This window comes from Myxine glutinosa, chromosome 6 (assembly GCF_964187855.1).
Source record: "Myxine glutinosa chromosome 6, kmMyxGlut1.1, whole genome shotgun sequence".
NCBI classification, from domain to species: domain Eukaryota; kingdom Metazoa; phylum Chordata; class Myxini; order Myxiniformes; family Myxinidae; genus Myxine; species Myxine glutinosa.
In genome coordinates, this window is record NC_136266.1 from 10,359,227 (window position 1) to 10,373,165 (window position 13,939).

General features: G+C 42.3%; 1 protein-coding gene across 3 annotated transcripts in view; it reads left to right on the forward strand.

Moving 5' to 3' along the window:
• The window catches only part of LOC137429576 (uncharacterized), a 95,695-nt gene that overhangs the window by 51,031 nt on the left and 30,725 nt on the right, over positions 1-13,939 (forward strand). For all 3 annotated transcript variants that reach the window (XM_068119591.2, XM_068119592.2, XM_068119594.2), the window contains exon 4: positions 11,763-11,838. In XM_068119591.2, coding sequence (XP_067975692.2) covers positions 11,763-11,838 — 76 coding nt within the window. The remainder of the gene's footprint in view (positions 1-11,762; positions 11,839-13,939) is intronic.

Below are 13,939 nucleotides of genomic sequence, written 5' to 3' on the forward strand. Positions count from 1 at the left end.
CAACTTGTTCAGGCCAGGCCGCCCCAGCAAGTTCAGCCTGAGAGCAGACCGCAAGATGCTGAAAGAAGTCTCAAAGAACCCCAGAATGTCATCACGGGACCTACAGGTAGCTCTTGCCACTGTTGATGTCAAAGTGCACGAGTCTACCATTAGAAAGAGGCTGCACAAATTTTATCTACATGGGAGGTGTGCCAGGAGGAAACCTTTGCTGTCCAGAAAGAACATCAGGGCAAGACTAAAGTTTGCCAATGAACACCTCAGCAAAGACCAGCACTTCTGGAACAATGTGCTCTGGACAGATGAGTCAAAGGTAGAGCTATTTGGCCACAGTACCAGAAGACATGTTTGGCGAAAACCAAAGACAGCATTTGACCACAAGAACCTGATACCAACTGTAAAGCATGGTGGAGGAAATATTATGGTTTGGGGCAGCTTTGCTGCATCAGGGCCTGGGCAGCTCACCATCATAGAATCCACTATGAATTCTTCATTGTACCAGAGCGTGCTTGAGGATAATGTGAGGCCATCTGTCGGAAAGTTGAAGCTCAACCGAAGGTGGACCTTGCGACATGACAATTACCCTAAACATACCAGAAAATCCACCAAGGAATGGCTGAAAAGAAAGAAATGGAGGGTTCTGGAATGGCCAAGTCAAAGCCTGGATCTAAATCCCATCGAGATGTTGTGGGGGGGATTCGAAACGAGCTGTGCATGCAAGAAACCCCTCAAACATAGCAACAGCTGAAATAATTCTGCATGGAGGAGTGGGCAAAAATTTCTCCGTCGATGTCAGAGACTGCTAGACAGTTATAAGAAACGCCTACTTGAGGTTGTTTCCTGCCAAAGGGGGCAATACCACCTAATAGAGCCAAGGGTGTACTTACTTTTTCCACATGCGAAATTTGCATTTATGTTTATTTAAATTATACAATGGACTACAAAATGTAAATGTTTCATGATATTTGTTATATTATATCACCTTTATCTATCAATATTGTTGAAATGAAGATCAAATAGCTGTATGTTGAAATATGTTGAAAAAGTCAAAACTTTACATGGGGTGTACTTACTTTTTCATGTGACTGTATGCTGGTGTTTTCCTCAAACATGGCTCCATTATCCTGTTACCTATGTATGCCGGTGTTATTCCTCCATCATGGCTCCATTATCATGTTACCCGTGTATGCCGGTGTTATTCCTCCATCATCGCTCCATTATCCTGTCACCTATGTATGCCGGTGTTATTCCTCCATCATGGCTCTATGAAAGAACTTTGTTGACCTCTTGGACGCATCTCAGCCAGAAACTCTATAAGACTCACTCAAGTTAAATATAAATTTATTAATCTCTTGCAACGAACAGGTTCACGAAGATATAGTTATACATTACAATCAACCACATCTCTCTCTCTACACAGAATCGTGAAAGAGCTCTGTCTCTCCCTCTCTCCTTCGAAGATCCCCAATCCAGTTCTTCTCTCAGTTCAACTGTTTAACTGTTCAGTTCTCCATGGTTTAAATAACAAAGAGCTCCTTTGATCTTGAGAGCATTGGCATGCAGAGGTCAACCAGGCAAATAGTCCCCCAGATATAGATGCCCCGAGGCGTCCATAGAGCCATATTTGGCTCTATGAGATCGGTTGAGGGAGGTCACTTCTTCCATGACCTTAGAGAAGGAATTGCCCAGCGGCATTTTCTGCCTTGGTCCTATGTCCTATTTTTGGGCACAGGTTCTTTTAATAGAGGCTACTTTATCATCTTGGCTCCCATCCCAAGGCTTTTTGCTCAGCTGCACGGTAAAGCACTTTTTTTTACACCATTTTTTTTTTTTTTTTTTTTTTTTTTTTTTGTATACAACATCGAGGCTCGTGAAAGAGCGAAAATTAATCACACAGAAAGACAAACAGACACATAAAACAAATAACATCGGGAGCGGTAGACAAGATGGGGAGAGAGGGGGAAGGACACAAACACAACATTTGAGAGCAGGGACCGAGAGACATGGAGACATCGAGAGATCTGTGGGAGGGAGAGGGCTTTGGGGGGGAGGCATGTGAAGGGGGGGAGGCATGTGAAGGGGGGGGGGGGGGTGGGAGAGGTATAAACATATGGACACTGCCAGGATTTCCAGGAAATAAGTTGGAATTTCAAACAAGGTGGATCTGGGGTGAATTAGTGGGGGTAGAAAAGATCAAGGTTATGGATGGGGGAAGATAAGAGATGGTGGTGAACAGCTGTTTTAAAGACCTGGAGGGAGGAGAGGGATTGAAGGGAGTGTGGGAGTTTGTTCCACAGGCGGGAGAAAAGAGGAATGAAAGAGTGAAGGTGAGCAGAGAGCCGAGATTTCGGCAGTTTAACCATCAGAGGGTTGCTGGCAGATCTTGTGCGACCTGTAGGAATATTTGGGGGACAGAGCACGGAGAGAGCTGGGGGAGCAAGGCCGGAGAGGAGTCGGTAGAAGACAGAAAGACCACCTACCTGCCTGCGGTGAGTGAGTGAAAGGCCCTCAGAGATAGCTTCATCGCGGGAGATTCCAATGATTTTGAAAGCTTTGGATTCAACAGCGTGAAGCCGAGCCAGGTGTGAGGCAGGAGCACCAGCCCATAGGGGAGAACAGTATTCCATTGAGCTGCGGATGAAAGCCTTGTATGTGGTGAGGAGCTCAGGTGTGCCGAGGAAGGACTTCGCACGACGGAGGATGCCCAGTCGGCGACTGGCTTTGGAGGCCAGCTTGGAAATGTGGTTTTCCCAAGAAAGATCATGGCAGATAGTGAGACCCAAAAGCTTGAGTGACAGAACTTCTTGGAGAGGATTGTTGAGAAAGTAGATGGGAGGGTTGTCCAGTCGATCTTTTCGGAGAGACGTAGTAAGAGAGTGAGATTTGGCAGGATTGAAAAATATCACATTCTGTAATAACTATCATATGTAATAACTATTAACAGCTGTCAATATATGTGAATATTTTATTATTCCACAGTCCCTGATTTTTTCTTTTTGTTTATATTAACCATTAATCTAAACATCACCACATTAAATATTCACACCACAACCTTGGTAATCCAATTCCCTAAGGCATACACCGTCATCCTGGAAGAATCTAATCACAAAATATTTCTTTATTCATTGACTCTTTCCATATTGATAATACAATCCATTTGCATAAAGCATACAACCCTTCACCTTTACCGCAATGATTTTAATTCACCATTTAAAAATAATAAAGCAACTGCAACATTTGGCAAAACGTTTGCCTCCAATCAAATATTGACTTTCTTTGTTTGAAAAGAAGAGAAGAGGCTGATCACTCATGTTTGAAATTCAAGTATGAAACATTTTCTTCTGATGTCTTCATAGCACCTACACTATTTCGCGTAGGATTTTCCACTGTTGTGATAGCTGGGCAGAGTCATAAACTGACCCTGCTCTCCATGCAGCATCCTTGCCACTCTTGCTGTGAGCCATAGTAGATTTGAACAAGGCCTCCATCCAGTTGTAGTCGACTTGCCTCCTCACTCATCGTGAGTATGGAGCAAGTGTTGATGTGATGTTGATTGGCCAGCAAGATGTGGAACAGGGATGCCAGATGCATCCACAACGATGTTGGGACCATGGTGTTCAAGTCGTCCATGGTCCATACCAGGAGCAACCAGCAGAATTGTGCACAGCTGTTGTGGAGGAAAAGGCACAGCCGTTTGCTTGAAGCTCCATGCTGGCTCCCCGGAAGTTGGTGAAGTAATGACACACGTCACCGCATCCCGTAGAAATTGCAGGTAAAATGTCGTCGTCCTGCAATTGCTGACGTGATGAATGTTCGAGGCATTCGAACACAAGTAAGTGATCGCCTTTTCTTCCATATGTTGCAGTGTGATCCAGGCAAATGGTCACATAAATTCCTTTGGTGAAGGTAAGCATCCATCTCCAATGTTACAAAGGAGAATGTCTTCATCATTCTTTGAGAAGGAGGGTGTATGCCAAGATTAACTTCATTTTTAGCCACAAATTTTCTTTCTCGAACTTCTTCCCAATTCCGTTAGCACTCCTTTTGGGATGTGATCTGATCTTATCCTTTTACTCAGCCATATCTGAATCTGCTTTCCACACACACTGAATCAGATAGGGTACATCTTATCATAAAAACACCATATTTTAACTAATCATATATTTCTTATAACAGTTTCACATTCAACCATTTGTTGTTTTCCTTAAAACATTCAAAAAGTTATATTCATTTATATGCGTCACACAAATAATATTCAAATCAGGTATATATTTTGACTACTAAACTAAAAATAACATTTAAATTTGCTTTCAAATCAATATCGTTTGAAAATTAAACTCATGCAGTTATTACCTTCGCAAAAGCGGAAGGTTATGTTTTGATCGCTGTGTATTTATTTGTATGTCTGTGTGTGTGTATGTTAATCGCATAACTCAAAAAGTATTCAACCGAATTGCATGAAATTTGGTGGGATGATTGGTTATTATACGGGACACATTTGATTAGATTTTGGGAAACAGATTTGCTCAAATTCTGACTATTTTTAACTCGATCGTATTTCACTCAAAGTTATGAGCGACTGAAGAAGAAGATGTCCATCCAGGACGTCATCACTATAACGCGATCTCCCGCGATCATTTCAACCTCAAAAAAAATTATAATTGCAGATTTGTCAAGAGATGAGGCATATTAACAAACGAATGAAACAGATTTGCTCAAATTCTGACTATTTTTAACTCGATCGTATTTCACTCAAAGTTATGAGCGACTGAAGAAGAGGATGTCCATCCAAGACGTCATCACTATAACGCGATCTCCCGCAATCATTTCAACCTCAAATGAAATTCAAATTGCAGATTTGTCAATCGGGGAGGCATATTAACAGACGAATGAAACAGATTTGCTCAAATTCTGATTTTTAAAAATCGATCGCATTTCACATAAAGTTTCACATCGCATACACTCCCATGCCAAGTACAGAACAGTAGCTGCGGCGAAGGTATGCGCTCTACCGAGTGCCCGGATTCTAGTTCACTCATGCAGTCATGCAGTTATTCCCCGTACGGGCCACCACATTATTAAAGAACTTTGTTGACCTCTTGGACGCATCTCAGCCAGAAACTCTATAAGACTCACTCAAGTTAAATATAAATTTATTAATCTCTTGCAACGAACAGGTTCACGAAGATATAGTTATACATTACAATCAACCACATCTCTCTCTCTCTCTCTACACAGAATCGTGAAAGAGCTCTGTCTCTCCCTCTCTCCTTCGAAGATCCCCAGTCCAGTTCTTCTCTCAGTTCAACTGTTTAACTGTTCAGTTCTCCGTGGTTTAAATAACAAAAAGCTCCTTTGATCTTGAGAGCATTGGCATGCAGAGGTCAACCAGGCAAATAGTCCCCCAGATATAGATGCCCCGAGGCGTCCATAGAGCCATATTTGGCTCTATGAGATCGGTTGAGGGAGGTCACTTCTTCCATGACCTTAGAGAAGGAATTGCCCAGCGGCATTTTCTGCCTTGGTCCTATGTCCTATTTTTGGGCACAGGTTCTTTTAATAGAGGCTACTTTATCATCTTGGCTCCCATCCCAAGGCTTTTTGCTCAGCTGCACGGTAAAACACTTTTTTTACACAATATCACATTCTGTAATAACTATCATATGTAATAACTATTAACAGCTGTCAATATATGTGAATATTTTATTATTCCACAGCTCCATTATCCTGTTACCTATGTATGCCGGTGTTATTCCTCCACCATGGCTCCATTATCATGTTACCCATGCATGCCGGTGTTATTCCTCCATCATGGCTCCATTATCCTGTTACCTGAGTATGCCGGTGTTATTCCTCCATCATGGCTCCATTATCCTGTTACCCGAGTATGCCGGTGTTATTCCACCATCATGGCTCCATTATCCTGTTACCCGTGTATGCCGGTGTTATTCCTCCATCATGGCTCCATTATCGTGTTACCCGAGTATGCCGGTGTTATTCCTCCATCATGGCTCCATTATCCTGTTACGTATTGTTTATGCCCGTGTTATTCCTGCATCATGGCTCCATTATCCTGTTACCTATTATATTCCGGTGTTATTCCTGCATCATGGCTCCATTATCCTGTTACCTATTATATATTCCAGTGTTATTCCTGCATCATGGCTCCATTATCCTGTTACCTATTATATTCCGGTGTTATTCCTGCATCATGGCTCCATTATCCTGTTACCTATTATATTCCGGTGTTATTCCTGCATCATGGCTCCATTATCCTGTTACCTATTATATTCCGGTGTTATTCCTGCATCATGGCTGCATTATCCTGTTACCTATTATATATTCCGGTGTTATTCCTGCATCATGGCTCCATTATCCTGTTACCTATTATATTCCGGTGTTATTCCTGCATCATGGCTCCATTATCCTGTTACCTATTATATTCCGGTGTTATTCCTGCATCATGGCTGCATTATCCTGTTACCTATTATATTCCGGTGTTATTCCTGCATCATGGCTGCATTATCCTGTTACCTATTATATATTCCGGTGTTATTCCTGCATCATGGCTCCATTATCCTGTTACCTATTATATTCCGGTGTTATTCCTGCATCATGGCTCCATTATCCTGTTACCTATTATATATTCCGGTGTTATTCCTGCATCATGGCTCCATTATCCTGTTACCTATTATATTCCGGTGTTATTCCTGCATCATGGCTCCATTATCCTGTTACCTATTATATTCCGGTGTTAATTCCTGCATCATGGCTGCATTATCCTGTTACCTATTATATTCCGGTGTTATTCCTGCATCATGGCTCCATTATCCTGTTACCTATTATTTATTCCGGTGTTATTCCTGCATCATGGCTCCATTATCCTGTTACCTATTATATATTCCGGTGTTATTCCTGCATCATGGCTCCATTATCCTGTTACCTATTATATTCCGGTGTTATTCCTGCATCATGGCTCCATTATCCTGTTACCTATTATATTCCGGTGTTATTCCTGCATCATGGCTCCATTATCCTGTTACCTATTATATTCCGGTGTTATTCCTGCATCATGGCTCCATTATCCTGTTACCTATTATATATTCCGGTGTTATTCCTGCATCATGGCTCCATTATCCTGTTACCTATTATATATTCCGGTGGTATTCCTGCATCATGGCTCCATTATCCTGTTACCTATTATATTCCGGTGTTATTCCTGCATCATGGCTCCATTATCCTGTTACCTATTATATATTCCAGTGTTATTCCTGCATCATGGCTCCATTATCCTGTTACCTATTATATTCCGGTGTTATTCCTGCATCACGGCTCCATTATCCTGTTACCTATTATATATTCCGGTGTTATTCCTGCATCATGGCTCCATTATCCTGTTACCTATTATATTCCGGTGTTATTCCTGCATCATGGCTCCATTATCCTGTTACCTATTATATATTCCGGTGTTATTCCTGCATCATGGCTCCATTATCCTGTTACCTATTATATTCCGGTGTTATTCCTGCATCATGGCTCCATTATCCTGTTACCTATTATATTCCGGTGTTATTCCTGCATCATGGCTCCATTATCCTGTTACCTATTATATATTCCGGTGTTATTCCTGCATCATGGCTCCATTATCCTGTTACCTATTATATTCCGGTGTTATTCCTGCATCACGGCTCCATTATCCTGTTACCTATTATATATTCCGGTGTTATTCCTGCATCATGGCTCCATTATCCTGTTACCTATTATATTCCGGTGTTATTCCTGCATCATGACTCCATTATCCTGTTAGCTATTATATATTCCGGTGTTATTCCTGCATCATGGCTCCATTATCCTGTTACCTATTATATTCCGGTGTTATTCCTGCATCATGGCTCCATTATCCTGTTACCTATTATATTCCGGTGTTATTCCTGCATCACGGCTCCATTATCCTGTTACCTATTATATATTCCGGTGTTATTCCTGCATCATGGCTCCATTATCCTGTTACCTATTATATTCCGGTGTTATTCCTGCATCATGGCTCCATTATCCTGTTACCTATTATATTCCGGTGTTATTCCTGCATCACGGCTCCATTATCCTGTTACCTATTATATTCCGGTGTTATTCCTGCATCATGGCTCCATTATCCTGTTACCTATTATATATTCCGGTGTTATTCCTGCATCACGGCTCCATTATCCTGTTACCTATTATATATTCCGGTGTTATTCCTGCATCATGGCTCCATTATCCTGTTACCTATTATATATTCCAGTGTTATTCCTGCATCATGGCTCCATTATCCTGTTACCTATTATATTCCGGTGTTATTCCTGCATCACGGCTCCATTATCCTGTTACCTATTATATATTCCGGTGTTATTCCTGCATCATGGCTCCATTATCCTGTTACCTATTATATTCCGGTGTTATTCCTGCATGTTTCTTCTGTTTTCGCGTTTTGTAAATTCCATTGTTCCAGTCTATGTTTGGTAAAATGGATCTTCGTCTGAAGGTCTTTTCATGCATTACCATGTGTGACGTCACAGACGACTCTTGTTCCCTCGTGCAAGGTTGTGATTCACACAACAAGGATTATAATTCTGCACAAACGATGCACACGAAAAGGTGAAACATCATGAATTGTAGATTTTGATAAAATGAATCTTTAACTTATGAATTAGGCACACAGTGGTGTCTGTTGACTATAACACGTGATCAAAATTATAAAGATGCAAATATTAGCATCAATCAATAACCAACACACTCGAAGAGCAAAATATGTACCGGTACCTTTACTTTGCGAGCTCACACAGGTAGGTTGGACCATCGTTGGCCATGGGTTTACATCTTCATGGTAGGTTTCATACACATTGCTAATGATGGACCGATGATCAAATATTAAATAAACTACACAAAGATTACTAGTAAACAAATTTACACAGACTTGTAGTAATGCACTTAACACTGAGATTATGAGTAATTGACTTTACACAAAGTTTATGAGTAATCGACAGGTGTCGCTGGAGGTTCGTTTCACAAGAAGCCATGTGCAGGTGAAACGTGTGAAGTGCAGCTTTGCATCCATGGCCCAGAGGTACCACGTGATGTAAACGTGTGGAGGGGCCACGGAGGGGTAATGCGATGTAAACATGTGGAGGGGCCACGTGATGTAAACGTGTGGAGGGGTCACGGAGGGGTAATGCGATGTAAACATGTGGAGGGGCCACGTGATGTAAACGTGTGGAGGGGGCCCAGAGGTACCACGTGATGTAAACGTGTGGAGGGGCCACGGAGGGGTAATGCGATGTAAACATGTGGAGGAGCCACGTGATGTAAACGTGTGGAGGGGGCCCAGAGGTACCACGTGATGTAAACGTGTGGAGGGGGCCCAGAGGTACCACGTGATGTAAACGTGTGGAGGGGGCCCAGAGGTACCACGTGATGTAAACGTGTGGAGGGGGCCCAGAGGTACCACGTGATGTAAACGTGTGGAGGGGGCCCAGAGGTACCACGTGATGTAAACGTGTGGAGGGGCCACGGAGGGGTAATGCGATGTAAACGTGTGGAGGGGCCACGTGATGTAAACGTGTGGAGGGGGCCACGAGGTACCACGTGATGTAAACGTGTGGAGGGGGCCCAGAGGTACCACGTGATGTAAACGTGTGGAGGGGGCCCAGAGGTACCACGTGATGTAAACGTGTGGAGGGGGCCCAGAGGTACCACGTGATGTAAACGTGCCTGACCCAGAGTACTTGGAAAACAATCAAATCGTGGCCACACAGAATGTAAATCATTAACCAGAAGATCTTCACCCTGGCAGGTATTACCAATCCTACCTCTCACTCATGAACCTGAAGATCTTCATCCTGGCAGGTATTGCTGATCTCACCTCTCAGTCATTAACCTGAAGATCTTCATCCTGACAGGTATTGCCGATTCTACCTCTCACTCATTCACCTGAAGATCTTCATCCTGACAGGTATTACCAATCCTACCTCTCAGTCATTAACCAGAAGATCTTCATCCTGACAGGTATTACCAATCCTACCTCTCACTCATTAACCAGAAGATCTTCATCCTGACAGGTATTACCAATCCTACCTCTCACTCATTAACCTGAAGATCTTCACCCTGGCAGGTATTACCAATCCTACCTCTCACTCATGAACCTGAAGATCTTCATCCTGGCAGGTATTGCTGATCTCACCTCTCAGTCATTAACCTGAAGATCTTCATCCTGACAGGTATTGCCGATTCTACCTCTCACTCATTCACCTGAAGATCTTCATCCTGACAGGTATTACCAATCCTACCTCTCGGTCATTAACCAGAAGATCTTCACCCTGGCAGGTATTCATGATCATACCTCTCACATTCACCAGAATATCTTTATCTTCACAGGTATTGCCAAACCACCTCTCACTCGTTAACTAGAAGATCTTCATCCTGACAGGTATTACCAATCCCACCTCTCACTCATTAACCAGAAGATCTTCATCCTGACAGGTATTGCCAATCCTACCTCTCAGTCATTACCCAGAAGATCTTCACCCTGGCAGGTATTGCTGATCCCACCTCTCACTCATTAACCTGAAGATCTTCATCCTGGCAGGTATTGCCGATTCTACCTCTCACTCATTAACCTGAAGCTCTTCATCCTGGCAGGTATTGCCGATTCTACCTCTCACTCATTAACCAGAAGATCTTCATCCTGACAGGTATTGCCGAATCTACCTCTCACTCATTCACCTGAAGATCTTCATCCTGACAGGTATTGCCGATTCTACCTCTCACTCATTAACCTTTAGGTCTTCATCCTGACAGGTATTGCCGATTCTACCTCTCACTCATTCACCTGAAGATCTTCATCCTGACAGGTATTGCCGAATCTACCTCTCACTCATTCACCTGAAGATCTTCATCCTGACAGGTATTGCCGATTCTACCTCTCACTCATTAACCAGAAGCTCCTTTGACTTGGACTGCTCGTGGGAAGATTTCAATCCATGGTGAGAATTACAAACCCACGACTGTTCTGACATATAGGGACAGGTAAAGAGCTGGCAGGTGCGGTGCATGGGACATTTATGTGCGACATTTGACTCATCGGTGGATCAATCGTAAAGTTTTCATCACAAGAGCAAATTAAATAAATAAAAAACGATGATTCGTGTTGACAATTCACAAATAAAAAACCCAAAGTCCCTGACTCATGAGCCCGTGAGTCATTGACTTGTTCTATTTATATCGATCGTCAGGCACATTGTGCATTTTCAGAAAGGAATAAGGATCCATGTATTTTTATTTTCCAAAAGTTGAATCACCATTCCATGTTCGCAATAAACGAATTTAAAAGTTTTCTTCTGATCTTCGGATTGACTTGTGAAAATGTATCGATTTTGAACTCACCAATCCATTTCAAATCAAATGTCCTGAGATGGCGAATTCGATTAATTTATGGAATAAAATATTTTTCATTTTGCAATCAATCACAAAACAACGTATGAAGAAAGTTCTCAAACATGGAAAGAATTCCGTATGCGGACATGCGTATTGCGTAACGTCGCTGGGGCCTTAGTTGTCAAGAGGATGAGAAACTAAAGTTTGTTTGTGGGTGAGAAACATGTTTCATTCTCATTAACCTTCTCCACAATTTTCTTTCAAACACCTCAAGGCTTTTATTCCTTCAAATTTTTGGTTTTCCCCTCATGTGACCACGTCACTAAAATGTTTCTCACTTTGTTATTCTTGCTTAGGGTTCTGATGCAACACCTACGGACTTTTTATCGACACCAAGGAAATGCAGCACGAATGCCCCACCTTCACTAAAAGGTGAGCGACACAGAGCTATCTGGGGATTCTAACTCTTCAAACCTACAGTATTCGTCTGAGTTCAGTTAGGAATCAATACCTTTAATTAATGAAAAACGTATACACAGGGTCTTCAAAAAGTATTCACGCCCCTTTGCCTTTTTCACATTTTGTTGTGTTACAGCCTGAATTAAAAATGGATAAAATTGAGATTTTTGTCACTGATCTACACATTATGTCATGTCGGGTGGGATAGTGATATGTAGAGCCAGCTAGATCTGAATAGGTAACGTGCTTCGTCTGTCGCGGTAAGGAATCTGACCTGTAATAAGTTTCATGTCTAGGCGTTTTGTCGGGTAAGATGTATATCTGTGAACATACCAGGATGTTCGTGTGTTAAATAGAATAAGGATTAAAGAATAACGCCCCTGTGTGTCACACCTGGTAGCCAAACCTTTGTCCCTTATGGCAATGCACACCTGTAGACACGTAGTTAGGTCCTTAGTGCAACACTAAATGATTCCCTTCCCTGACATAACTTTGGAAGACGAACAGGCAAGGGGGGGCCGGCTCGGGGCGCCGCCGCATGGACCGCAGCCAGCTGCACCTACGAGCTAATGCTGTCATTATTTACAAATAAAATACCAATAATTTAAGATGGCGGCCATTTATATGTCAAAGATTGTTTCTACTTATTGATTTTGCTATTTTCCACCATTTTTTCTAAAATGAAAATGGAAAAATCATGTTTACTTTCAACATTAATCATCTTCATCATTAAACAGTTTATCCATAGCAGTTGATACTATATGACACATATGGCAGGACCCATCCAGCAACCCGTTTCTCTGATGTACGGTACTGATTCAGAGAAGACCACCTCTTGCCTTCCCTTTCTTTATGTATGATTGTTCTCCAAACATGTCGGTCAAAACACCATTGCAAACTCAATTTCTATGCTTACACACATGTTCACCCAATTCAAAAGGAACCTCAACCCATACGTGCCATACCCTGTCGGTGATTGTCGCACCTTCTCAAGTACACCTTCCAGCTCTTCAAGTGTTGTATTCTTTTCAGGAGAAATACTTCCAAAAGCACAGTAGCAACCATTCTGAAACCTCATAGTACCTTTGGCGATGCTTTCCCATTGAGCATATTTGGCGCTCTCTTGTATGCAGCATGTAATACATCTTCTAGACCAGGCCCCTTCATGAGTGTTCCACGACAACCAAAGAAGGACATCATCGTCCTCCAGGTCTCAGTACGAGATGTTTCCAATGCTCTGGATCAGCCCATTGAATTTGGATTGCAATCTTAAACAAGAAAGAGCAATCAGAGATTGTGGGGGAACAAACTCCCTCACTCTCTTCAATCCCACTCCTCCCTCCAGGTCTTTAAAACAGCTGTTCACCACCATCTCTTATCTTCCCCCATCCAAAACCTTGATCTTTTCTACCCCCGCTAATTTCACCCCAAATCCACTTTTTTGAAATACCAACTTCTTTCCTGGAAGTCCTTGGTGTACTTGTGTTTATACTTCTCCCACCTCCCTCCCCCTTCCCATGCCGCCTCCCCCCATGCCCTCTCCCTCCTACACATTCCCGATGTCCCTGCTCTGAAATGTGTTTATGTGCTTCCCCTTCTCTCCCCATCTTGTCTACCGCTCCCCTTTTTATATACTTTGTTTGTCTCTTTGATTTGTTTTTATGATAAATGTTAGCTCTTTCACGAGCCTCAATTCTGTATCCAAAAAAAAAAAAACCCTCGCCAGGATGTATTTTCGGTGGTTTTTATGAATTTTGTGCTAAAACAAATATGGCGGCCAAACCACATGACCGATGACGTCATCATTATTTTTTGTTTTCCACCAATTTATGCCTACATGATGCTCAAGAAATTTCATCTTAATCGGATGAAGTTTTGCACTTGTCGAATTATGACGTCATAATGGAGGCACCTATGACATCATCATTAACATCTTTTATTCCACATGGAGAGTTCTTTACAATGAGCCATGTCTCAATTTTTTCTATGGAGTGCTTTCGGAGATATAGAGGAGCAACCTTTTTTTCGGTTTTTCCAAGATGGCGGCCGAACCACGTGACCGATGACGTCATCA